The sequence below is a fragment of the Diceros bicornis genome, chromosome 2 (assembly GCF_020826845.1).
Source record: "Diceros bicornis minor isolate mBicDic1 chromosome 2, mDicBic1.mat.cur, whole genome shotgun sequence".
Taxonomy (NCBI): Eukaryota; Metazoa; Chordata; class Mammalia; order Perissodactyla; family Rhinocerotidae; genus Diceros; species Diceros bicornis.
In genome coordinates this window covers 63,355,249-63,381,837 of record NC_080741.1, presented here as the reverse complement: position 1 = coordinate 63,381,837, position 26,589 = coordinate 63,355,249, and the positions used below count along the sequence as shown (strand labels likewise).

General features: G+C 42.9%; 1 protein-coding gene across 2 annotated transcripts in view; it reads left to right on the top strand.

Moving 5' to 3' along the window:
* The window catches only part of PRICKLE2 (prickle planar cell polarity protein 2), a 308,989-nt gene that overhangs the window by 227,839 nt on the left and 54,561 nt on the right, over window positions 1-26,589 (top strand). For both annotated transcript variants that reach the window (XM_058562464.1, XM_058562455.1), the window contains one exon: window positions 24,077-24,190. In XM_058562464.1, coding sequence (XP_058418447.1) covers window positions 24,077-24,190 — 114 coding nt within the window. The remainder of the gene's footprint in view (window positions 1-24,076; window positions 24,191-26,589) is intronic.

Below are 26,589 nucleotides of genomic sequence, written 5' to 3'. Positions count from 1 at the left end.
TTACCTTTACCTTGACTGTATTTATGCACATAAAGAGTGGCGATTGTTATTCATCCAGAACTCTCAACTTTCACTTCAAACTATCACAGGAAGGATGAAGAGTAGATACCAGGAGTAATTGCCCAATTTTTGGCTTTCAAAGTATTCTTCCATATGTGGCAAAATAGACCATCCAATACTACCTAGAGGTGGGGGTGAATTAGTTGGTTTTGAGCCCTGTGAAATCCTAAAATATCTCTGTTGGGGGATACATAAAATTCTTTATTTGGCTTTTAATTTAGTGGCTATTACTCATCTATCAGGTGTCAGATTAAATGCGTTTCCTCAAGGAGCTTCTCTGGCCACCTCCCACTCCCAATACAAGATTAGGTCCCCAGTTTCATGCCTTCATTGCCTTATAGCAATCCCCATAATTTTCCTTATTAGCGCTTATCAATCCTGTAATTCGATATTTATTGGTATAATTATTTGTTTAATATTTGGCTCCCCACTTTGCTTTAAGATGCAGAAGGGCAGGGATCTTGTCTGCTTTGTGCCTTAGGAACCCCCCAGCACCTAGTACAGTGCCTGACACATGGCAGGCACTCAATAAATATCTGAGAGACAGGCAGGTGACCAGGATGCTCTGCAGAAGCAGAAATGTTCAGGGTTGCATCACACTGAAAAGATAAAAGTCTTAAATGTTTTTTTACATGAAGGATTATTCTGTATCGATTATTCCTGCTCCCTCTGCTTCTCCTAAAGGTATGTATCCTAAGCAGATTCCCCTAACCATCGCAACTGTTTCAGAGTTTTCTTGGGCTACACAAGGGCAGGGGATGGGTGGCATGTTGGAAAGCCCTGTGTTCCAATACAAACCTACAACAGTGCTGCTGGCTCTAAGACTTGGGGTCTGGAACAGGATGGGAGGTGCCAAGGGTCTGGCAGAAGCCTTCTTGTTTCCAAACCAGGAAAACATTTGTGTCTCAATCCAAATTTGGGGAGCCCGTTGGGAGTGAGGGTGAGGGGGTGAGGAGGAAGCAGCATGGCCCAGTGGGAAGAGCCTCGCTTCTGGAGTCAGGCAAGTCTGGCTGCTGTTCCATCCCTTTCAGACCTCAGGAAAGTTGTTCAACTTCCAAGAGCCTCAGTTTCCTCTTAATGGTAATGATGAAGATGAAGAAAATTGTTCAACTTTCATCAAATGCTTGTTACGTGCCCATCACCCTTTTTAACTTGGCATGTATTATCATCTTTATTTCTCATAACGACCTTATTTGGTAGTTATTATTCCTGTCTCCATTTTAAAGGTGAGTAAGCAGGGCTCGGAGAAGTTAAACAACTTGCCCAAGGTCACACAGCTGAGCAGCAGAGACAGATTCAGTCTCAGATAACTGGACCCCGGAGCTAATTCTCTTAGCCCTGTAGACCACAGGGCTGATCTGGGCCCCGAATGAGGGAGTGTGTAGAAAGCTCCTAGTGCAGTGTCTGCAGACAGAGGTTGCTCAATACAATGGTTGTTTCCTTATGGCCCTTCTTGTAAAGCCATAGTAAGTAACACTGATTGCTGTTGCCCTGTATGGGCAGGAAGAGGGCGGGAAGGAATGTCTGGCCGTCCAGGACAGAGAAAGGATGGGTGGGGTGGGGGAGGGGGGTTAACAGGAACCCTGGGTTCCTTCTCAGCCTTCTCAAAGGCTTTTAATAAAATCGTGGTGAATTCTGCCGATACGGGCGCCTCTCCGTTGCCCAGGTTCTCTGCTGTGGGATTCTTGTAAAGGTGGAACTTCTTTGTCATGAAGTTCTGACTCCACTAGGCCAGAGCAGTTTGGACAAGGGCCCAGAGAGAGTCACCTGACTCTGAATTCTCCAGTGCCCCAAGCAGGCTTCAAGGCTGTCTGCTGAAGAAATGAGCTCTGCCACCCATCTTCCTCAGTGCCTGAGGTCTCTTGCAACGTCACAGTCCCCAGGCCTGGGAAGGGTGAGTCCCTGGGGCATTGTCTGTAGGCCGCCCAGAGTGAAAGAGAGCCTTGCCACAAAGAAGAATATCCGGCACACCTCCCTTTGGGGGTCAGCAGGTCAGCAGGAGGCGTGGCTCCTTGCTCTGGCCTCTCTCACTTTGCCCCTCAGAGCCTCTTTAGCACCCATCTCTAAGGGTGGGCTTCTTGGCAGTGTGCCACTGGATTGTATTCCCCTCCTAGTGAGAGTGAAAGGAGGAATCAGTGTGCTGGAGAATTTCGTGAAAAAGGAAAAACGATTGGGCTTTTTTCATTCATTCATTCGCTTATTCGACAGATATCAAGTGTGTACCTACTGTGTGTCAGGCACTGTTCTAAGCACTGGGGATAAAACAATAAACAAGATAATTAAGGTGTCTGCTACAGTGTAGCTGTAAGGGGAGGTGTTGGAGATATTCATTGGAAAACAAGTCATTAACATAATTCAAGATTGTGATAAAAAAAGAACAATGATGTTAATAATAGGGATATAAACATTGAGTGAACTCTTACATGTGGCAGGCATTATCCTAGGTGCTTTAAAGTTATGTCTCTTTTAATTTATACTATGAAGAACATCCAACACCTTCTGTGATGATGGATGTGGGCCGGAGTGTTGGAGGGATCTGCTAATTTAGATTCATTGGCCAGGGACAGCCTTTCTGGGGTGGTGGTATTTGAGCTGGGACTGAATAATGGGAAGAGCCTGCCGTGCAAAGATCTGGTTTGTTGCAGAAGTTAAAGTAGTCATTGGTGTGAAGCTCAGAAGTGAAATGAAATCAGTACCAACTTTATATTTGCATAAAGAATTTGGGGAGGGTGTTGTTGAACGGTTTGGGGAGAAGTGAATGGAGCCCGTGTAGTGTCCAACTCTTGCCAAAGCATCCATGGACCTGATGGCTGGGAGGTCCCACTGCTGTGCTTGCCCCTGGAAAGTGGAAGGAATCCCATCACTCACCTGGATGGTTCTGCCTGCACGTGGAGATAAGGCAACAGAGATCCCCCATTCAGAGGTGACTAGAGAGGTAACAAGGAACCTTCCATATGCCGAGTGGAAGTGGATGCTGTGTGTTTACGTTTACCTCTTTTGTCATGTACCCTACCTTCTCAAATGTGAGCCTATTGGAGGGAGACATACATGGTCTTGTTCACCACTTAGTGCTCGGTGCCTAAAATAATGTGTGTTAGTTATTACTCATTCAGTAAACAGATACATGAATGAACAATTGCATTTAATGCTTGTACAAAATCCCTCACTTTTTCAATGAATACCTTGCAGCTCAGAGAGGATCAGAAACTTGACCAGGATGCCACAGCTAGGAAGGGGGCAGAGCCAGGATTCACACTGTCTGTCTGTCCCACTCCAGTGCCCGTTTGGGCACTTCCTCCTCCACGGTGATCCACCCAGGATATCAGATCCAAGGAAGCCGACTTGGTGTGTGTCATAAGAGGGAGCAGCAATTTGTCACACAAGGCTCTTTCATTCTTAAGGGAGGGAAATTTCTCCTAATCTCAGGTTGACTCTGGTGACTAAAGAATTCTTCTTTTTCCCACCCCCAGTTTCCCCATCACTGCAGGAAGCACTATGGCCCTACCTTCAAAAGCTTGTTTTCCCTGTCGACAATCACTGTTTATCTCTGGCTCTTGTCACTCTCTCACCCTGGCTGAGAGCCCCATGGTGAGAACCACATTTCCTCTACTTCCTCCAGCGGCCCTCATGTTCCTGGTACAGTGTCACGTACCTGGGCACTCAACAGTGATATTCATTCATTCAGCACATATTTATGGAGTGCCACCTGTATGCCAGGCACTTTTCCAGGCACTGCGGGACAGCTGTGAACAAGAAAACAAGTATCCCTGCCCTTATGGAGCTGGCAGTCTAGTGGAGGATACAAATTAATAACTGAACGAAAGAGACACTTTCAGAGAGTGATGTGTGCTGGGAAAGCAATTAAAAAGGGTGATGTGATTTAGAACCAGTGTTAGCAAACTTTTTTTGTAGAGAACCAGATAGTAAATATTTTAGGCTTTGTGAGACGTACAGTCTCTGTCGCAGATACCCAACTTTGATGTTGTAGTGCAAAAGCAGTCATCGACCATATGTAAATGAATGGCCACGGCCCATGTGACAATAAAACTTTATTTACAAAAACAGGCAGCAGGCCTGATTCGACCCACAAACTATAGTTTGCTCCCCCCTGATTTACAGAATCTACTTTAGATGGAATGGCCTAGGAAAGCCTCTCTGAGGAGGTGACATTTGAGCTGAGTTGTTACTTGGAGTAGTGGTTAGATTACCCAGATTTAGTTAGCCTCGTCCAATGGTTTTCAAAGTATGGTTCGGATACCAGCAGCATTAGTAGCACCTGGGAACTTATTAAAAAATACAGATTCTCAGGCTCGGCCCTAGGCTTACTGAACCAGAACTCTGGTGGTGGGGCCCAGCAATCTGTTTCAACAGGGCCTTCAGGTGTTTCTGACGTATGCCAAAGTTTGAAAACCACTGCTGTAGGGTAACGGAAAAACCACCATGTTGGAAATATGTGGAGCCAAATCTTGGCTCTACCACTTATTAGCTGTGTAACCTTGGGTGCCCTGAGCTTCAGTTGTCTTGTCTGTAAAATTAAGAGGCTTATGCTAGGGCCAGCCTGGTGGTGTACTGGTTAAGTTTGCGCGCACTGCTTCGGCGGCCCGGGGTTCGCAGGTTCAGATCCCGGGTGCAGCGCTGTGCACTGTTTATCAACCCATGCTGTGGTAGCATCCCATATAAGAAACAGAGGAAGACGGGCACAGATGTTAGCCCAGGGCCAGTCTTCCTCAGCAAAAAGAGAAAGATTGGCAACAGATGTTAGCTCATGGCCAGTTCCCCTCACCAAAAAAAAAAAAGAGGCTTATGCTGTGAAGACTAAATGAATTACTCTCTAAAGAGCCTAGGAGATGGTGACACATAATAGGTTCCTCATCAAATAGTAGTTGCTGTCATCACCACTGTCACTTTTTGTCTTCAAGATGCTGAAGCAGATTTGCCTGTGGGTATTAACAGAGGATGAGCCCCAGAAGTTATCCCCTCCCATCCCAGGATCTTGCCCCTCACTGACGTTCCTTGAATATGGCCTGAATACAAAACTGTTTGTCAAAGGAGAATTGAAGATGCTTTTAACAATCCTTCTCTGGTGCTGCTGCTTCACCCCTCTCCTTGGCCTGTAAACCCAGAAGATGCTCTGGTCCCTGTTATTGCAGAACCGTGAATTCTAGAGCTGTGGCTCACCGCTGGGTTGGGGCCACAGTGCCAGGCACCCAGCTTTACCATTCACTTTCAGGCTGTTGACAGTGTGCTCTTTTTATGTGAGAAGCTATTTATACCAAGAGGGACAGAGGCTGGCAGATGTGGGGGAAGGGAGAGAAGAATGACAAAGCAGTTCATTTCTCTAGGCCTGCTGGGTGGTTCTGGTTCATAGGGAGGGAATGCACAAAATAATAGCCCCTCCAAAAGCCCCACAAAAACCGTCATTAGACTCACCTGCCCTTTGCAGTGTCGTCTTCATTTCATTACTGCATCAGCACATGCTGAGCTCAAAATTGAATTTCATGGCTGCAGTGAGACGCATGCCTCTCCAACTGGATTGGATTAAATTTCTTTTAAGCTGCCTCTCCTGTGTTAGCCTTCACTGTCACTCACCCCAGGGTTTTCAGTGCAGAGTGAAAGATCAGTGGGGAAGGGAGGTAAGAAGGAGATAGAGGAGTCCCCGAAGCGATCCCCCGAACAGTTCTCAAAAAACCAGTCACATGAACGATACTGCGTTTATCTTGGCTCCAGAAATGTACTGATGTCATCGGATGGCAATGGGAAATATTCCTGTGTGTACGGCATTCAATACAACTGCCTGTTAATGAACTTGTTTTCAATGGAGCTGTCAGAGATGGGACTAGAAGCTGGGTTCAGGCTTGAGGGCCTCTGCCAGATGAAGTCAGCAACCATGCGGCCAGATTCCACCAGCAGGGCCTCGTCAAGGCTCGCGTGCAGAGTGTGAGGCCTGGAGAAGCCAAGGCTCATTTGCAAACGCAGGAAGGGAGACCTGCCATTGGATTTCCCAGCTTTCAAGACAGATGCCTTCAACCTTTACAGTAAATGTGTTCTGGGATCCTCGAGATCAGGAGTGGGCCTCAGGCCTGGGACTGCCTGTGTAAGTTCACATCTGCACACCCTTTCTGCTAACTGAGCAGCCTACATTGTGGGCCGGTGTGACAGTTCATTTACTATCAAGATGATCTCCTCTGCCTTATGATTCATGAGACATTTTGTGTAGTTTCATGGGATGGTTGGATGAATCTACCATCAAGTCAACTAATAACTAACTTCCTCTGCCCATCCATCTATCTGTCCGTTGGTTCATTCATTCACTGTGCACTCAGCCATTTATTCATTCGACATTTATTAAGTACTCATTGTGTGCAAGCCCTTAGTCTGGTATGATTTCAGTGTGCGTGTTTTCCAGGTCCAGTGTAAAACGAGCTTCCCAACCCCTGTCTTGACGTTTTGCTTTGTATGGCATGGACCCATTCACAGGCCGATGTAGGCTCTGTGGAAGACCGACACAGACTGCAGGCTTGGTGTTGATCTCCCGTGGCTTCTCTCTCTTAAGTACCTATCCTTCTGAACTGATAGTATTCAAGACTGTAAGCTTTGGCACTAACTAGCTCTGTGTTCAAATCCTAGCTGTGTTGCTCTTGAGCAATGGCCAAGTTAATCCACCTCCATGAGCTTTTATTTCATCATCTGAAAAACAAGAATGTCATTACCTAACTACAGCATGGTTGTGAGGATTAAATGAGACAATATCTTCAGCTTGGTGCTTTCAAAATGGCAGCTTTTATCTTTCTTTTTAATAGCCAATAATTGGAAACAACCCAAATGTCCATCAACAGACAAATGGATAAACAGATTGTGTTATATCCATACAGTAGAATACTACTCTGCAATAAAAAGAAATGAACTCTTGATATATGTGCCAACCTGAATGAATCCCAGAATTGTTATTCTGAGTGAAAGAAGCCAGACCAGAAAAGTACATACTGTATGATTCTGTTTATATAAAACTCTAGAAAATTCAAACTAATCTATAGTGACAGAAAGCAGATCAGAGGTTACTTGGGGCTAGGGTAGGTGGAGAGAGTGGGAGGGAAGAATGGTGGAAGGGCAGAGGGAACTTTTCAAGGGAATAGATATTTTCCCTATCTTGATTATGATGATGGTTTGTGGGGAATGTATATGTCAAACTTACCAAGCTGTATACTTTGAATATCTGTGGTTTATTATATTTCAAATACCTCAATAAAGTAAATGAACGAATGAATGAAATTGTTCTTTAGCAAACAGTAAGGCAAGAATCCTCTCATGCCAGTGGTGCAGTCTTCCTAAGGTTCCATGGTTGCATCAGGAAATAACTGAGCCTCTTGGCCAAGTACTGCCAGAAAGAATTGCTCAGTATTTATTATGCATAATAAAAAGAAGATTTGGGACAGAAACTCATCAACATCCAGATGGATGGTGCTAAAAAAAGAAGTTCCACAGACTGGCTCGTTTCATAATCTCTATAAATTCCCTAGGATGATGCCTAACATGTAGTTGGCACTCAATAAATAGTGGTGGTAGTTGTTTTTGCTATGGCAATTAAAAAGACTGATTAAACCTCAGTGATCAGATCTTGCTAAGGGAAGCTAATTATTCAGACAATTTCTGAACCTGCATTTCCTGAACCAAAAGGGTAAATTCATAAGCTCTCAGCTTGGGAAGGGATCAGGGCTGCCACATACAGTTGTACAGTTTGTGCACTGCACAAAGGTGCCTGGCTAAAGGGGTGATTGGAAGCTGATATTCACCTGAGATGTGATGTGATGTGATGACTCTCAAAAGGAGGAGTACATTTTGTTTAACATAAGGCGCCTTGCAGCTTACCTGGCTGTGATGGAGGACTCTCGGTTCCGACACTGAGGGCTTGCTTTTTGTGATTTGTAGTTAGGAGAGTGTCTAATTTCTGTAAAGATACCAGAAAGTCTAGCAGCAACCTAGGAGAAACTGTAAATATCAACTAGCCTAGCTCAGCGATGACTTTTTACTCCTTACTTCCCTGAAATCCTAGGGTTCTGGAAAAATCTCCTGTTTGCCTCTTGCTAAAGGGTATCAGGAAAAAGAGGTGGTGTCACCATCCTCACTGGCATTGAGTGACATAGGGGGAAAGAGGGAGGTTATGATTTCCCCAGTTTTGATGGTCAAGGTTTTGAACACGTCTGGCCTTTTTTTTGTTCTCTCCTTCCTTTTCCATCATTTTGCGAATCATTGCAAGCATCGTGGCCTTGGACAGAGAGGCAGGCAGGGAAAGGAGCTGAAATGCCAACCAACTAATTTTGCCAGCCACTTGGCAATTCTATTCACGTTGTTTGGGAGAGAGAGTCAAGTCAAACAATGTGGGTAAGTTTGAGGTTGGGCTTGCGCATGGTTTTGGAGCATCGGTGCTCTCCTGGACCCCGTTGCTGTGTGGATAATCAGTAATTCATCTGGAGGGTGAATATGACGTGAGAGACAGCTCTGCTGAAATATGGCCAGTAGGTGGTCTTTCCCAGGCACGGTGATTAAAGGCCATGGCTGTGGTGTCAGGCACACCTGGGACCTGATCCAGCTCAGCCACTCTAGCTGTATCTGTGATTGGAGCAAGTTATTTTACCTTGGTCAAGTCATTTTTCCTCGTCTGCAAAATGAAGACAGTAATGGTTCCTGCTTTATAGGGCAACTGTTACAGTGCCTGGCATTTCAAGAAGCATTAGAGATAATTACTAATTATAGAGGCCAATTGGTGCAAAAACACTTTTCTTGGAAAGGCCCATCTAAGATACAAGTCTGAAGCTCTTGTCCAGGGATTGAGGACATGGAGGGACAAGAATTATAGAAATAAGACTGCAGAAATTGTTGAACCTAAACCTTGCATTTGACACTTAAGAAAACAATCTCAGAGAAAGTGTATGACTTGCACATGGTTGCATAGAACCAGAATTTAGGGAGCAGAGTTAATTTACTTCACCACTCTTCCCCTTACAACATCCGAGCGTAATACATAAGGACTGTAGATCAGGTAGATGCACAGAAAAGAGGCATTCAAATCCAGAAAGAGCTATGAATCAGAAAAGTTCAGTTTCAGACAGTGGTCTGTGTGTGTGTGTGTGTGTGTAAGATTGGCCCTGAGCTAACATCTGCCAATCCTCCTCTTTTTGCTGAGGAAGACTGGCCGTGGGCTAACATCCGTGCCCATCTTCCTCCACTTTATATGGGACGCTGCCGCAGCATGGCTTGCCAAGTGGTGCTTCGGTGCACACCCAGGATCCGAACCGGCGAACCCCGGGCCACTGCAGCAGAGCGCGCACACCCAACCGCTTGCGCCACCAGGCTGCCCCCAGACAGTGGTCTTTCTAAGTAGCTTTGACCAGTTTCTTAGCACCTTCTAGCTTCTGTTTCCCATTTGGAAAATAAGGATGTGAAATCTTTCTGCCCAAAATAAGTAAGAATAAACAAGGTAATGTTTCAAAATTGTTAGAAGAAAGATCATAGAGCTAATGAACATTAGTTACTATTAATATAATGTATTCTAGAGCCTTCATGATTTTTTGTCTTTTTGATCTATCGATGCCTGAGAGAGACATCTTAAAATCTCTCATTGTGTTTATAGATTTCTTTCCTTTTGTATTTCTGTTTTTCTTTATATATTTTGAGGCTAAATTTTGGGATGCCTACAAGCCTATGATTAAACTATATTTTTGATAGATTTTTTTTCCTTTTATTATTTTGTAACATCCCTTTTATATATCTTTTCACATTTAGTTTAACATGAAAATCATTTTTACAGTTCTTAAAAAGTTTATGAACAGCTGCATTAATAGTATTTTCCAGAAATATAAGTAGTGAACTGGTGGCTATTAGAAAGTGATCGACAATTTGTAAAACTAGTAATTTTGAAATGACCAAGGATCTATTAATCAATTATAACTTCCCTTTTTCTCCCTCCTAATTATATTTACTTAAATTCTGGTTTGTGTAATATTAACATTGCACATTGGTTACTTTTGGTGAGTTAATTGCGAGACTGCTTTTCCATTCTTTTATTTCAACCATTTCTTATAGATTTGTTTTAAGTAAGCAGCATATGTTGGATATTGTGTTTTTCTTTTTAATCCATACTGATACTCTGTATTTTAATAGATGGGTATAACGTATTTACATTTATGATGATAACTTAGATAATTATTACTCCATCCTCCCCTGTGCTGGGGAGGAGAGGGAGCCAATCGTTTGTGAACAGCACGGATCCCCACCACAGCAGGGAAAGAATGGAGTGATGTGTGAACAAGACATCATCTCTTGGAAAGGGAAATACGATTGATTCTTGTCAGTTGTGGCAGTGATGTTCTATAAATTCACAGCAAACCCTGAATTAGTGAATACTGAACTGTTCCTCCTAAGGGAAATACGGGGCTAGGTTCCTGGTGGCCTCTGGTCACGATATTTTTGTCAGTGGATCAATCCATGGCCTTGGTTTATGTGTGTTTCTGTTTAAGGACACCTTATTTAATATCTATTGTTGATTCGTTAACACTGAATTCACAGTCAACAGCGCTATAGCTCATGCTGACTGAAGATTATCTAACACATATTTTCTCCATAAGGCATCTCACAGGCTTCTTGCTCTTGGGAACATTAGATAGCACTTCAGCACTAAGCTTGGGGGCTTTTTTTTTTTTTTAAGGAAGATTGGCCCTGAGCTAACATCTGTTGCCAATCTTCCTCTTTTTCTTTTTCCTCCCCAAAGCTGCTTAACCACTACGCCACCGGGCCATTAGGGGCCATTTTAAGCAGTGAAATCACCAACAAAAAATACAAGTGCAGAAAACGTGGTACTAAATAGATGGCAAAAAGCACACTTTATTGTATGAGAGCTGAAACAAAAGGCAGAGCATTGCCTTGTTGGATCTCAGCCGGCAACATGCTGGGGGCAATTCAAAATTGTCCCCCCTCTACACGTGTCTGGGAATGACTGTGACAGCACTGTGAGTACTGATTTTGGGGTTACAAATAAATTTTGACAGATAGGAAAATCTGCAAATACTTAATCCGTGAATAATGAGGATCGACTAGATTACAACCTACTTGACCTGCTCAAGAGGAAGGAGCTAAGCAGGATTTAAATTTAGGTCTGACCTCAAAGCTCATTCTCTTCCCGCTAACCCCACTGTCTCACAGGATTATACTCTGCCCTGAGTATTTGATCAATCAATGTCCAGTGTAGTCACAGTTCATTCTTCAAGTTTGTGATTCCTGTTAATACCTTGAAAAATAAATAGGCTGGAGTGGCTGCTTAATCATGAAAGCCGCATGGACCAGTTGGAACTCCAAAGAAGGTGGAAACTGCGTTACATGGAAGTGTGTATGCTTTGGATGTCATGTGCATACATTACGTAGTAAGGGTCCTGTGAACGGACTCAGGCTTGGCGAACATTTTTTTTGAGGTCTATGCAAGAGATGTTAATGTGCTCAGATTCATCCCCGACAAAGGCCATGTGGTCCTTGAAGCGACTGCTCTCATTTCTGAGAGTATATTTTTAAATTTTATTTTATTTTAGGTATTTATTTATTTTGTGGTAAAATAGACATAACATAAAATTTACCACTTTAACAATTTTTAAGTGGCATTATAAGTACATTATTGGGCAACCCATCACCATACATCTCCAGAACATTTTCATCTTCCCAAATTAAAACCCTATACCCATTGAACACTGACTCCCCATTCCCCCTCTCCCAGCCCCTGGCAACCACCCTTCTCCTTTCTGTCTCCATAAATTTGACTAGTTGAGAGTGATTTTTATTACATGTTGGGACCAAATGTTCTTCTGCTGTAACACTTCTCTGAAATTATGGTGAAAATCAGTGGGGAAAAATATGAGTCAAACAGTATATCCATATTTACATTTAAGTCCTTTTATAAGCAACTTTCCTTCTGTTTTTAATAAGATGATTAAAGATTGCAGGGGAGACACGGGCCCCAGCCATTAGAATCTATAACAAATGAGAAGATCTGGGAACTCAGCTGTTCATAGTGTGTTTCCACTGAGAACGATCCACGAAATAAATCCCCACTGATAATTGAACAAGTTATTTCTCCTGAATTTTCAGCCTCCGGGCATTAACTCAATATTTTATGGATGGTAAAATTTCCATTATATAGCTCTTCTTCCTAGCTCATGACAGAGTCTCCTGATTGTTCTAGGAGTGGCATGAAAAGAAACCAAATGTGTTAGTCAATAATTGACGAGAAGAGAGCTCAATGTCAAGTAGGCTCAGACCCAGAGATGCAGTTCTGGCAGGCAGTCTGCAGCATCTTGACGTCTCTGACATCTAGTCTAAAACAATGCTCATCCCCACGCTACGGTCTCATCCAAAAAAACAGTAGCTGTTGTTATGTGGTTAGCCAACACCAGTGCCCAGGTGAGTAGCGCCCTTCAGTCTTGGTCTTCTGTTACGATTATCTCCTTTCCCTTTGTTGCCTGCAGCATTCTTTACCCTTGTTTTAATTAGTCTACTGAAAACTCCTAAACTTTTTTTTTGGAAATCAGCAGGAAATGGAAGGAAAAAAAAAGTCTTAATTTTAAACATACATTTTCAGGAAGCAGACTTATGAAAATGGTAGTTTCAGAATCAGTTCTCATCTCTGTTAAATGAAAGGAGCAAAGATGTAAAAAAATAGACATAAGATGATTCTAAAGATATAAGTATGGATATGATTTTGTTTTGAAGAGAAACTATCCAAAATCTTATTTTGTTCAGGCTTGAGCAGATATGAACTCGAGATCAGGTGAGGTGGCTCAGAAGTATATTGAGAGGCAGGCTATTCAGGATGGGAGGAAAACTCCTCCGTGAGTAGTCTAAGAAATGGTACCAAAAAGTGCATCATATAAGGTCTCTGTCGTATTTAGAAGGAAGATAGAAACACTCATATTTGTTAAAAATGAATGAAGTGGGGAAGCAAGGCATTAATTACAGCAAGTGTGAAGGCACTGAGGCTGGAAGGAGCTTGGGGTACTTGAAGAGCAGAAGGGATCCAGTGTGGCTGGATGTTAAGAAATGGCAGGTAACCCTACAACAATAGAAATATATTCTATAGCTTTCCAACCAGCAAAAGAAAATGAAGGAAACTTGGAAAACGTCATTAAAAAATGGAAGCCAAGGGGGCCGGCCCGGTGGCGTAACAGTTAAATTTGTGCGCTCCGCTTCAGTGGCCTTGGGTTCATGGGTTCACATCCCGGTTGCAAACCAACACACCGCTCATCAAGCCATGCTGTGGCAGTGTCCCACATACAAAGTAGAGGAAGATGGGCACAGATGTTAGCTCAGAGCCGATCTTCCTCAGCAAAAAGAGGAAGATTGGCAACAGACCTGAGCTCAGAGCCAGTCTTCCTCACCAAAAAACAACTGTGGTGTAAAGCCAGTGATATTTTGATGGCGTTTGTTACTGGGGCATAATCTAGCTCATCTTTGCCTCCTTCCTGTCTGTTTCTCTAGAATGGCATAGTAGTGGACATTTAGAGTTTTATGACCATATCTAACCTTGAACCTGCAGGCCAAGATATTCCCTTCATTCATCTTTTGGCCTCTCAGAACAGAGAAGACTAAGTTCTTGCAATTGTGTCCACGATACATTTGAAACCTAATGGGGCAGGCAGTGCAACTCAGGCTGAGTAGCGTGGTGGTCAGAAATACCTACTTCATCACAACTAAGTGAGCCCCTTAGTTGTCATTCTCTTCCATGAGTTCACAGCCTTCAGTTATTTTAATGTGCAGAAGTGAAACTGCCTTAAATGAACTGATTTCAAAGATCACTTGTCTTTCAAAATGGATTGCCACCCATGTCCTGTGATCATCAAGCTCCGATCTATTTAAGAAAGAATTCTTCTTGGAATTATAGAATGTGTCATTATGCACCACTTTGGACAGTTAAAAAGTTGTTTTTGTCCTAGGATTTCTTTTGTAGCTGCTTTCTAAACTTTCTTCGGAATGCTTTTACATGACATTGTGAATTTGTACTTACTAATACTAGAGAGGAAAATGGACTAATTATATTGTCTGTGAATTGTGGAATCAAAAACAATGATTTAACGCACAGGAAAGATGTTGTGTAGGAAACTCTTAAAGAGTCCACCTAGGAGGGGGCTGGCCCAGTGACGGAAGCGGTTAAGTGCGCGCGCTCCGATGCAGTGGCCCGGGGTTCACCGGTTCGGATCCCGGGCGCGCACCGACGCACCGCTTGTCAAGCCATGCTGTGGCAGCATCCCATATAAAGTGGAGGAAGACGGGCACGGATGTTATCCTAGGGCCAGTCTTGCTCAGCAAAAATAAAAAAACAAAAAAAAAAGAGGAGGATTGGCATTGGATGTTAGCTCAGGGCTGGTCCTCCTCACAAAAAAAAAGAAAAAAAGAGTCCACCTAGGAAAGAAGTAACCCTAAACTCAGATATTTATTGAGGACACAGATTGCTAGGTGTCCACCCAGTGTTAGTGTCTCCTCCTTTCTTACTAACAAAACCTGATTTTATTCTAGGCAGCAATATGCTCAACTAAAGGATTCTATTTCCCACCTTCTCTTGGAGTTAGGTCTAGTGAGGGGGTAGTCAGCTGAGGTAGACAACTTGGCTTAATGTGCTATTTGCCAGAACCACCAAAGACAGAGTCAGAGTTAGACAACAGATAGGTTGTCATCAGACTCTGAAATAGTCTTTAGATGTTTACAGCTTTTCTACTATGCTTTCGTTTTTACCTTTTTAAAGAGAGTTTGCCAAAGAAACTGACTATAAGTCTCTGACAGCAAAGTGCTAGAACTGGCTCATACAGCATCACAAGATCCAGTTGGTTAGTTTTCAGGAATTTTGTAAGCCAGTTGTTAAATTCAGCCATTTTTAGAAACTTAATTATGTAAACTTAAATTATATTAAAAACACAGGTAATAAATACTCAAAACTCATCACTTCATAATTACTTCCTTATATTTCACTATTGTCTATGCTCTTGGGGTTATTTCATCTATCATCATCACGTGGTGGAAATACTAAATAATAGTATGGTACTGTCCGTCTCTTCCCAGTCTCACATCCGATGATGTCGCATTGGTTGCTTGAAATCAGCCATAGTGGGATTGTTTCACACCATGGAAATTGGCAAGTGCTACAAATTCAGGCTTCTGATTTCTTGTTTTTTTGAACCTTTGTAGTGTCTTTGTCTGCCTCTGATGGCTTTTGCGTTATTTTAACTTTGCATTATAGTCATTTGCCTACTTGTCTTATACACTCTACTAAAATATAACCTCCTTCATCCAGGGGTAGTTTCTTATTCCTATGTGTCCTTTCCCCACAAGCACTCCACGGTGCATTTAGTAGAATGTCTTAGAGTGCTCAGGCTGCCATGACAGAATACCGCAGGCTGGGTGGCTTAAACAACAGACATTTATTTTCTCAGAATTCTAAAGGCTAGAAGTCCAAGATGAAGGTGCCTGCAGGATTGGTTTCTGATGAGACCTCTCTTCTTGGCTTGCAGACGGCCACCTTCTTGCTGTGTCTTCACATGGTCTTTTTTCCTTGCATGCACACTCCTGGTGTCTCTTCCTCTTCTTAGAAGGACACCAGTCCTTTCTGATTACAGCCCCACCCTTATGATCTCATTTAACCTTAATTATCTCCTTAAAAGTGCTCTCTCCGAATACAGGCACATTGGGGGTTAGGACTTCAACATATGAATTTGGGGGGAAGGCGACACAATTCAGTCCATAACATAGACATTTATGACTTATGCATTAGACTGCTTGAAAGCTGAGAAATACAGAGCCTTCTGTGTGCCTGTCTCTGTGCTAGTTATGAGCTTTACAGTAATGCTTCAAGGTAAATATTATTGTCCCGGTTTTACAGATGGAGATACTGACTCTATAAGAGATAAATTAACTTGCCCAACTAGGTGCAGATGGTAAGTGTTTCCAGCATTCAGACTCAAACAATGTGACTCCAGTGTCCAGACGCTAAACCACTATAGGAAGCTGCCATCCTGCTTTTTTCATACATATGTAAGTGTGTATTTTGTATAAAGGCAATATTGAAACTGTTACCAAAAAAAAGTAAGCAACTGTTGGGGAATTTCTAGGAGGGTATATATGCAAATGTGTAGACATTCTGCAAAGAGTGTTGTGGTAAAATTGGGGTCGGGGAGTCTTTCTGTAATCATAGCTTAAAGAGAAAGCGTTTAAACTGGAAGTTATTCCATTTCTGGGACCTTTTCTTTAAGACAGGATAAAACAAATAACTGTCAGATAATGCTCCAAACTAGATGGAAAGTATTTTCTAACTAAACATTGAAGTGTAATATTCTAAATAAAAAATTTTAAAAACTAAAAGTTTTGGAAAGAGAGTGAGCATGTGAGAGCTAGAGGCATAGGAGCAGAACAACTCACATGATTTTGAATTACAGTACTCACTTAGGATGTAATATGATTATTTTCTTCAATTTGTTTGAACAAACTTGACTCAAAGTGAAAGAAATTCTCTGGCTTCAAATACAAATGCATGTTGCTTTTGTCCCTTCCTCTTAAAGAAACAGTGCATTGACAGTTACTCATTCATCCTTCTCTTAGCGTCTCCTCCATCCACCACACATTGGTAATCTTTGGTGGAAAAGCAAGTGCTTTGAGGGAATGACAGGGAAACTGTGTGAGATTTACTCTGGTTCCTCCTGAAACCTCACCTGTGTATTCTCTTGCTGCGTGTCCCTGTCAAAATCCTTTGACAAATCAGAAAGGCAGAAAGATGAGATTTGAACACAGCATACATTCATTCAGCAAACGTTTGCTGAGTACCTGTTACATGCCAGACCCTATTCTGAGGTATACAGTGCAGAGTCCCAGGCATTCTCATTCTGGAGGGAAGAGAGAGACAATGAATGAGTCGATTATGCATCAGCAACTGGTAAGTTCTTTGAAGAAAAGCAGGTTAAGGGTTTGTTAATTTCACCACTATTGACATTTTGATCCAGATCATTCTTTACTGTGGAAGCTGTCCTATACATTGTCCTATGCATGCTTTAGCAGCATCCCTGGCCTCGACCCACTATATACCAATAACACACACACACACACACACCCCAGTTGCAAAATGTCTCCATACATTGCCCAATATTCCTAAGGAGTCAACATTAGCCCCAGGTGAGAAGCACTGGTCTAGAGAGTACGAGGTGGGGATGCTGATTTATTAGGGTAGTCAGGGAAGACCTCTGATAAAGTGACCTTTGAGCAAAGACTGGAAGAAGTGAGGATGGGCATCATGTAAATATCTGGGGGAAGAATGATCCCAGCAAAGGGAATGGCTAGTGCAAAGGCCCTGAGGTGAGAGGAATAACAAGGAGGCCACTGTGAGCAGAACTGAACAAGAGGAATTTTGTAAGTGGTATGGTCAGCTGGCTCAGTAGTGTCCTATAGTGAGGACTTCGGCTTTGAATCAGAGGGGGATGAAAAGTCACTAAGAGTTTTGAGAAGAGCACTGACGTGACCTCTTTATATTCAGATAGGGTTGTTCTTGCTACTGAATAGAGAATCACCTGGGGTGGGGGCAGAAAGGTGAAAGCCGAGGTGCAGAAGTGGCCATGGCAATAATTCCAGCGAGCTCTTAGTCATGGCTAGACTGGTCATGTAGCGGTTGGGGCAAGTGACTGGATTCTTGGTATGTTTTCAACCTGCATCTGCCCTGGTTTGCTGTTGAATCAGACATCGGGTGTGAGCGAAAAACAAACATACCCTCAATGAGCTTTTATTTCTGATTTTTGATCCTAAGCCTATGGGAGTTTAAGCGTGATGGAGACATTGTTTAGGCATTAGATATTAGAGTGTTATTTTTTAAATTACTTCCTGATTAAACCAATTAAAATTATAATGTGTGTCTCCAGGAGAAAGGGAAGGAGCCAAACTCAGTACGATTTTACATCTTAGATGCTGCTTAACAACGCTTTTCTCCTATTGCTTGGGTAATGAAATTCCGGCAAGTGGGGTCAAAATGAACCCACAGGCCCTCAGAAGCAGCCCATCGCCACCTGCTCACGGCTGTAATGCTACCCGATTGTTCTCCTGGTCCCCGTTTGGGAATGAGTGTGCACTCTTCATAAAAACCCACACGTGCCGCAAATTCAGGCAAGCATCTTTCCCTTCTCTGTAGCATCTGCCTTCTGAGACCCTAGGCATATTCTAGATATTGCCTCCCCGAATTGAGGTAGGTTAACCAAGGTTCCAAGCTTCTCAAACTGCAGGAGAGGGAGAATGTGAAATAAAGGCCCAATCCTCTAGTCAGTCTCTGGGTTAAGTGGGGATTTTATAAAAGCATCCAGATGATCAGCCCACATCCGAGATTACACTCAGGAGTTGACCCTCACCTTGTGGGGTCAGGTTTGCCTTCCTCTTAAACCAGTGTTTCTCCTGGTGTGGTGTGAGGTGTTTGTTAAGAATGCAGAATTCTAGGCTCCTTTTCAGACTCAGAGGGATGAAAATGGGAAAAATGTTCAATAAGAGCCTCAAATGATTCTGGAATATGCTAATGTTTGAGAACCACTGCTATATCATTTAGGAATTGCATTCACTTCCTAGTAACTGAGACTGTAAAGAAAGAAATAGTTTATTTCTCTCATTGGTAAAAGAAGTTCAGAGATAGGCAATCCAGGACTGGTATGGTGGTTCCATGGTGTAATGAAAAACTTCCATTCTTAACGTTACTTCATGGTACCAGATGGCTGCTGGAGCTCCAGCCATTGTGTTTACATTCCAGACAAGAGGCAGGAAGAAGGAGAAATGGGCAAAAAGGGCCTTTGCCAACTGCTTGGCCTCCTTTAAAAGAGCTCTCCCAGAAGTCACATCGTTACGTATCATTGGCCTGAATTTATTCACATGGCCACTCGTAGATACTAGGGAAGTGCAGAAATACTGTTCTTAGCTGGGCATATTGATGCTCAAGGTAAAATGATGTTATTCTTATTAAGAAAGAGAAGGGAAATGGATATGGGTGGGCAGCCATCTCTGTCACACTCCCTTACACCATCATGCTGTGGTGTCATGGAAAGACTGTTTAATTTGGAGTACCTCATTTCTTACTTCCTATCAGTTCATTTTGGAGTTCATATTTTATGGAGAGCACCAAAGGAAACCGTGCTCATGATCTCTGCAGTCAGTCATACAGACGTATTGGGAATCTACTCTCTCTGGTTTTTTTCTTCTTTCTTATCCATGTGGCAGTCTCTTCTTTTCTTGATAAAGAGGGCCAAGAATCCACAAAAAACAGAGCAAGACGATGAGGAAGCCAAGCCCAAAGGTGGCTCTACCACCTTTTAGCTGTGTGACGCCCAGTCTAATGAGTATAGTGTACCAGCCTCCAGAGTGTGGGGAGGGTCCACGAGGTACTGCATATAGAAATACTTTGAGCATGAGAGCCACTCAGTGAATAAGTATGTTCGTTGATCTCTTCCTTCATTTAGGCGGTGAAGGACGATTGAATCTGGGATCAACCAAGAAAGTCGGACTTCTTTGTTGGGTTCCCACTCTAAGAAAATAGGGATGCTTTTGATATGAAAAATGTTCCACCCAAAAATATGAACATTCTGCCCTTAGGAGTTCTCATTCTTCCAGAGCTGGTGGAACCCCTTTGCTTAGGTATATATGTAGGTGTGGAAGGAGACACCTGCAAAATATACTGAGAATGAACACATTCTTTCCCCTCCTGTGGGCCTTCTGGGTCCCTTGGAGAAAACAGGAATCCCACCATTTGCCTGGCAACCTCCTGGGGTTGGCTGTTGAGGGAAAACACTTGGGTAATTCTCAGAGTGTGGTCTCTGGACCAGCAGCAGGGGCATCACCCGAGAAGTGGTTAGAAATGCAAATTATCGGGCCCCACCCCAGCATACTGAGTTACAAATCTGTGTCCTAACAAGCCTTCCAGGTGGTTCTGATGCAAGCTGAAGTTTGAGAACCGCCTCTCTAAATAAAGCGCTTTGCCCACTTTCTTTAATTAGCACACTTTCCTCTCCAACGTGGAGTCATTGACTCTAGCTTCCATCTCTGCCAAGGCAGAAAGGCTGTCAAATGTACAATTCCTTCTAACAAGCCCAGTCTTTCAAATTGGGCAAGGCCTTGGTTTTGAAGACTTTTTTGCACACTGACTGAAGCCCTTATAATCCGTCTGACACAGACTGAAGTTATTGCCAAACCTCCCTATTGGGAGTAACACCTCAGATAAAGGCCTTCAGCTGTTCTATTTTCATAAGCCAGTTTATTGTGTTCAAAATGCTTTTGTTCAGGGTCTATGTACCTAGTCTGGCTTCACCCAGGGCACAGTCACAGGGCACCTCTACCTGGAAATGTTTAAATGGAGCCAAGTTTCTAGCACATTCAACTGACCTGCTTTTGGAGAAATGTACTCAGTACAATAGAAGGAAAAATAAAGTTATCAACGTACCAGGTAATAGCTTGATAATGATCATCATTGACACAATTCTATTGGATTTGCTTATTTACTCATAAAAATTAACAAGGGAAACGTGTTTGGGCTAAAATGAGCAATCTGCAGGATTTCAGGGGTGGTGCCAAATGTAATTTTTGTAGTGCCAGAAAGTATAATAAATATTTTCCCCTTACCATTGGTTGACTTGGTGTTTGTCTTGGGCTATACAGTAGTTTTATTATGGAGGATGCCAGAGGAAGATGCATGCAGCGTTCTCATGTTCAGCCAGAGACAGATTGGGACTTGAAGAGAGGGGTTTCTCCCTCCTTCCCAGCCATCTGCTAATCCCCTTTGCTCAAGGAATCGTTTGGAAAGTCCAGCTCCTAAGCATCAGGAGGAGACACAGAAGCCAACATGAGAAGGAATATTTTTCCTCCTGGACTTGACCAGGCTTGGAAGAAGAAGGGAAGTGGTGAAGGACCAACTCATTCTTCCTGCCGAGAGCCTACCATGTGATATAAGGGTGATTTGGTTGTGAATTAATATTAGCTGATTTGTTTTAATAATGGAGCATCTCACTAGGTAAGTTTTTAAGTCATCCACCAAATTATTAGGTGGCTTGTGAGGGATTATTGTAGCACATTCTATATTTGAGGAATTATTGGAAGACTGGTAGAAAGGACACATTTTCAGTGTTGGTGATCAGTAGGCTTGAATTATAAAAGGCAACACAAGATGTCCAGCCAGGACAGATGGAGCTATGCTCCCGAAGAGTAGTCACTGCCTCTGTTGACTTAAGGATTCAAAGTCTTTAGGAGAGACCTCAGCATACCAAGATATTTATCTATGTCCTAAGTGCCTCTAGAGTTCTCCCTCACTGCTTCCACCAGCATAATCCAATCATGTCATGTTGAGACTTCTTTTTCTTCCAGTCGTAAAACAATGGGAAACTTCTCCAATCCAGTCTCCAAGTGTGGACCTTGCCTGAGATGGCATAATCAGGGTCCTTCTCTGGGGAATTTGGAATTGAGCAAAGCTGGTCAATCTAGGATGGACTCTTGAACTGAAGTTGTATAAACTCAAGTGCTGTGGGAAACCTTAAGCTTTGAGAAGGTCAGAAACAGGTTTGCACTGTGAGAACAACAGAGCAAACATACGAGGACACTGGGCTCAGAGAGATGAGAATCCCTTACCAGTCGCCTTCCGGAGGCAGGTTACATTTTCTCATGAGGCCCTACTATACTGCTGAGGTTCTTGAAAAAACACCACATCTTTATAATAATTTGCCATTTTTTTTCTCTGAAATCAAACTAGCTTAAATAGCATTTTATTCCTTGCAACCTTCTTTCCTAGACTAAGATAGGTGGGGTTCCCACGGTTTGGTCTCACTCTGCAAATCAGCAGTGCTGCCGTACCTCTTAAAATGGAAGAAAGGCCAGGAAAATCTGGATTGTTCCATTTGGAGTATGCCAGGATGGATAATATGCTTATTGCTATGTGTTCGTGTTATTTATTGTCACCAAGGACCAAATGGTTTGCCTACGCTCTCATTTAATTGCCACAATCTTATGATGAGGATTCTGAGAGGTTATGTAACTTGCTCGTGAACAGAGAGATGGGAAATGACAGAGCCGTGACTCGGGTCAGATCTCCCTGGCCATGCTGCAGAAGGTGCAAGGAAGATCCCGCCTCGGTCAGCCATGGACAGTATCAGAGAGGGCTTGGCTCGAGGTGACAATTCCGAAGGGCTCTCAGGGATGGCTGCTCTGGGCAGAGGGGAGTGTGAGTAACGAGGGGTGATTGAGAGGAGGGTCAGTGGAGCTCAAATTAGACTCTTCGTTATCGAGCATCCGCAGTGATTCATTTGGTATGAGCATTTGGCCCCAACGTTCTAGAACTATAATGGGAGTGGTGAGAGGGACACAGTGGTGTTGCAACAAGGCCTTTCTACAAGCAGTCCTTTGACTTGCGAGGCAAAGCCCATTCCCCAAGACACAGAGGCTGGACCTGCTTCCTTATACCTGGCACTTACCTGATGAGACACGGTGCACGGACGCTCCTGAGCAAGGAATGGTGTGGTGGTCCCTTATGGGCTCATCACCAGCTTCTAATACCAGAGGAACTCATAATCTGGGCTCTCATTTCTTGCCAGAGAGAAGGCTGGTAACCTGTGGGCTGCCCTCAAAACCGGGAGCCGTTCCTTCCCATCCCAGGATGTGGCTCCCTACCCAGTACCTCTAGGGAGGGGTTGCAAGGCCCTGCCCTCCGAAGGCAGCTAGTCTGTGACCGAGAAGTCTGTTTATGGTTGCCTCTGGGATTTGATTAAGAGGATGAAATGCACATGCTGGTGAATGGTTATGGTCACTTGTTACGAAAATAAAGATGGCTTTCATATTTTTTTTAAGGCCTTGTCATTGCAAAGCCTTTTTCCTCTTCTCTTCTAACACTTATGACTTAGTTTCTGGAGATCAAAGTAGACAGAGCTTTCGCAACTCTTCACCCCAGCATTCCCAGAACATATGTTCATATCCAGGGCTCCCTAAACTCAAGGGAATTCCACCAAGCTTGCGGAGTGTAACGAATCCGATGATTTAAGAGCCCCAAGTCTTCTGTCTTTTCTGTTTTGTTGAATGAATGCCTTGTTTCGCAAGAGCTGGTCGTGATGCTAAGAGATAGTTGAAAAGTATTTTCCATGATGTCATGTGAGCTTGTGGGGTGTTTTTGTTGGTTTTTTTTTTTTTTTTTTTTTTGGCCTCTCCTATATAATAGCATACCTTCTCTTTTGGCCCGTTTTATCTTTCCCTAGTTTTGCACACAGCTGGATGGTAGAATGTCTGTTTTCTTTTCTCAGGCAGAATTAGATGTTTAGTGCTTTCCCACGTTGTTGTTAGGGTTGAATGAGCTTCAAAAAGTGCGAGAATATGTCCTAACAGTCGTAAACAGGAGCATTCTAGGATGGCAGAAATACTCATGTCGATGACGATTGTTAATTACACGCTCCGTATCCCAGATTTAGTGACTCTTTTTCTGACAGATGTGAGCTGCTGCCTTACAAAGAGCTCAAAACCTGGAGGGCTTTTAATGTAGGTGGAGGCTGAGGGACCCAGGAGTTCGCTGAGTGCCAAAGACTGGCTTTGCCTCCAGTGCCGAGGCAGGCGCTGACACATCCCTTTGGCTAGGAGGGCACATTACATGCTGGAGACTAACCGAGAAAATGGTAAAGTCAGCTCTCGGGGGAGCCGGCCGAGAAAGCCCTACCCTCCGGGTTCACCAGCATGTTTGTTGAATTCTCTTTTTCTAGGAAAGTTTGCTGGCTTTATTCTTCCGTTGCAGAGAGAGGGAAAGCCCCAAGATATGGGCGATTTGCTCGACTCTTTCTTTAAGGATGAATTTCTCTGCTTGCAGTGAGAAACTCGTGTGCTGTTGAATTTCTTGGAGGGTGGAGACAGTGGGAAGAAGATTGTGTCCTACTACGGGAGTCGTTTTCCTCGGAAGTGGGAGTGAGCAAGTGGTTTGAGTAATGGGCAAGTTATCTGTGTGCTTTCCATCCTTCAGGTTCACCAGTACTATAGCTGTCTCCCAGAAGAGAAAGTTCCCTATGTCAACAGTCCTGGAGAGAAACTGCGAATCAAGCAGCTATTACACCAGCTGCCGCCACATGACAATGAGGTAAGGGGCTCGAGGGGCCTTAAGAAGACTTTTCTTAGAACCTTCTGTGAATTGTTACCTTTTTCATAATCAGAATGCTGTGATCAATGAGATCTCCAAAGAAAAACTCTGGCAATTTGTTTTGGGTTTTAGCTTCCTTAATTAGAGCCAGGAGAAACTGTCCGACACCTTCTGGAGAGTGTTGCCAAAAAGCAGAATCTCATTATGGACTGGATTCGCCTCTGTGCCTGGCACTACTAGCTATTTTGGGGTAACCAGGGAGCACTAAAATTTAAAAACTCAAGTCCAGGTTTTCTTAGTTGAAGAAGAAAGTGCTGGTAGATGATTGAGATTTCTTGGGCCAATTCAAGGCCTGCAGTAAATTTGTGACTCTCTTGAATTTTCAACATCATTTCGTATTAAATGAGTGTGCAAGTTTTCCATGTTACGCTGCAGTAGAGGTTATGTGTCCAGATTTGCAGTTCTGAACATCTGTGTTTTTGTCTTTTAAAGTCTGATTTGCCAGGGTCATCATTTGTACTCTTGAAAGAATGGCTTACAGACTATCCTTTTTTCTGAACCAAGACACATGGCGCTGTAAGCAGGCATTTCTTATCTTTGAAGTCAAATTGATCATACAGGAAATTTGTAAATACACTTTTAAATGAGCATCATGCTTGAGGGGTTTAGATTTGTAAACGAGAAATTCATTTTTAAGTATCTGGTCCTGAAAAATAGTAATCCTATAGAATTGAATTGTCCCTTTCACTCTGATTGCATTTTAAACAAAAACATAATTTTAAATTGAAAGGAGAGATAATCCCTTCAGAAAGCTGGACACCAGCTTTCTGCCAACTGCCCCCGCCAACCAACTGGATCCCAGGGGAAATGAGTGAGTGCTTTTTTTCAGTCTTGATCTTCTCACATTTGAATAAAAAGGGATACTTCAAGAGCCTCAAAAATAAATTGAATAAGTAGAGCAAAAGCTTAAAAACTGAAGCAACTCCCTAGAAAGAGAGCCACAATTCCCTTTCCTGTTGTTTATTTCAGACTTCATAAAACAAATATAAATAATGCTTTCCCCTTTAACGTGGAGAGCAAGCATTGTAACCTGATGCCTAGTTAGCTCATTTGGAAGTGAAAATACGAGTTTTTACAAGCAGGAGGGGTGTGCCTTTCTTAAAAGCATGTCCATAAAATGTCAGTGGTGTAACCATATTTTCTGGGCTGTTCAGGTCACTGTAGTGCTCCCTCTGGGACATCCACATGAAGACTTTTCTTTTTTTAACTTTTTTTTTTTTACTTGATAGAGGGATGTGATCTGCTGTCCTCTGCTTTTAGTAGTTTATTCTGTTTACAGTTAACTGGGGTTTCATGAAAAGAGACTATTCAAATTCCTTCTTCCCATGGGTGAGAATTCTTTACATGTGACCCAGTGGGCTGATTTCACCCGTTTGACATGGCCCTTTTGAGGACAAAGAGTGATTCTAAAATAGATATTTGATCATTCTCTTTTTCACCCAGATAAGAGAATTTTAATATATACAGCTGCACTGGTTTTCAAATTAGGATGCAACAGACCTAGTTCAAAGGTTTCCCTCTAACCTTCTGTATAACAAATCGTCTGAGCAATTCAGTTAACCTTTCTGATGCTCAGATTACTCGAAAGTAAGACAGGAGGTGGATTAGATCCGTGTTTCCCAAAGTGTGCTGGATACATGGCTTTGGGTGGTACGTGGACCTGGCAGTAAATAAAACTGAACCACGTAAGGAGAGAATCACTGCCTTTTAAATTCTGTTTCATTCCTCATGATTGAGTGGTTGAGTAATCAAGGGGGAAATTTCAGTTTGGGCCAGCAGGTAGCTCACACACCCCCCAACTCTTGCTAGCTTCCATTTTAAGTATCAGCATTAAGAATCTCCTTCAGGATCTCCCACAAGCAAAAGTAGCCACCTAGATTCTAACAATGTGGTCTGTTCTCACCCTATTACTTTTATGCTCGCCTTCTATTTTTCACAGGTGATATTGATTTTCCATTTATAATCATAATATACTTTCTGTTTAAGAAAATGTTTTCAAGTAAAAAAAGTTGAGTCAGTTTTAACAACAGTATTCAGTAAATAATAGTTCAAGATTATGGCAAAATTCCCAAGGTGAGCATAAATAAGGAGAGAGAATGGGAAAAAGCAGATTTGAATATCTTTCATGTCCCTCCCTTAATTCTGTGAGTTTCTGTGTTTAACAAGAAGGAAAATATCTTATGCAAGTTGAAGCGTTAACCAAAGCTCAGCGAGCAGCCCTCTCCCTCCTGCACACAGATAAACACACAGGGACGTCTGTGAGGCAACACAGGTATCTCTGGGCCAACTCCTCAGTCTCAAGCCTTTGGTTTCCCGTTTTCCTAAAATGAGATGGGAAA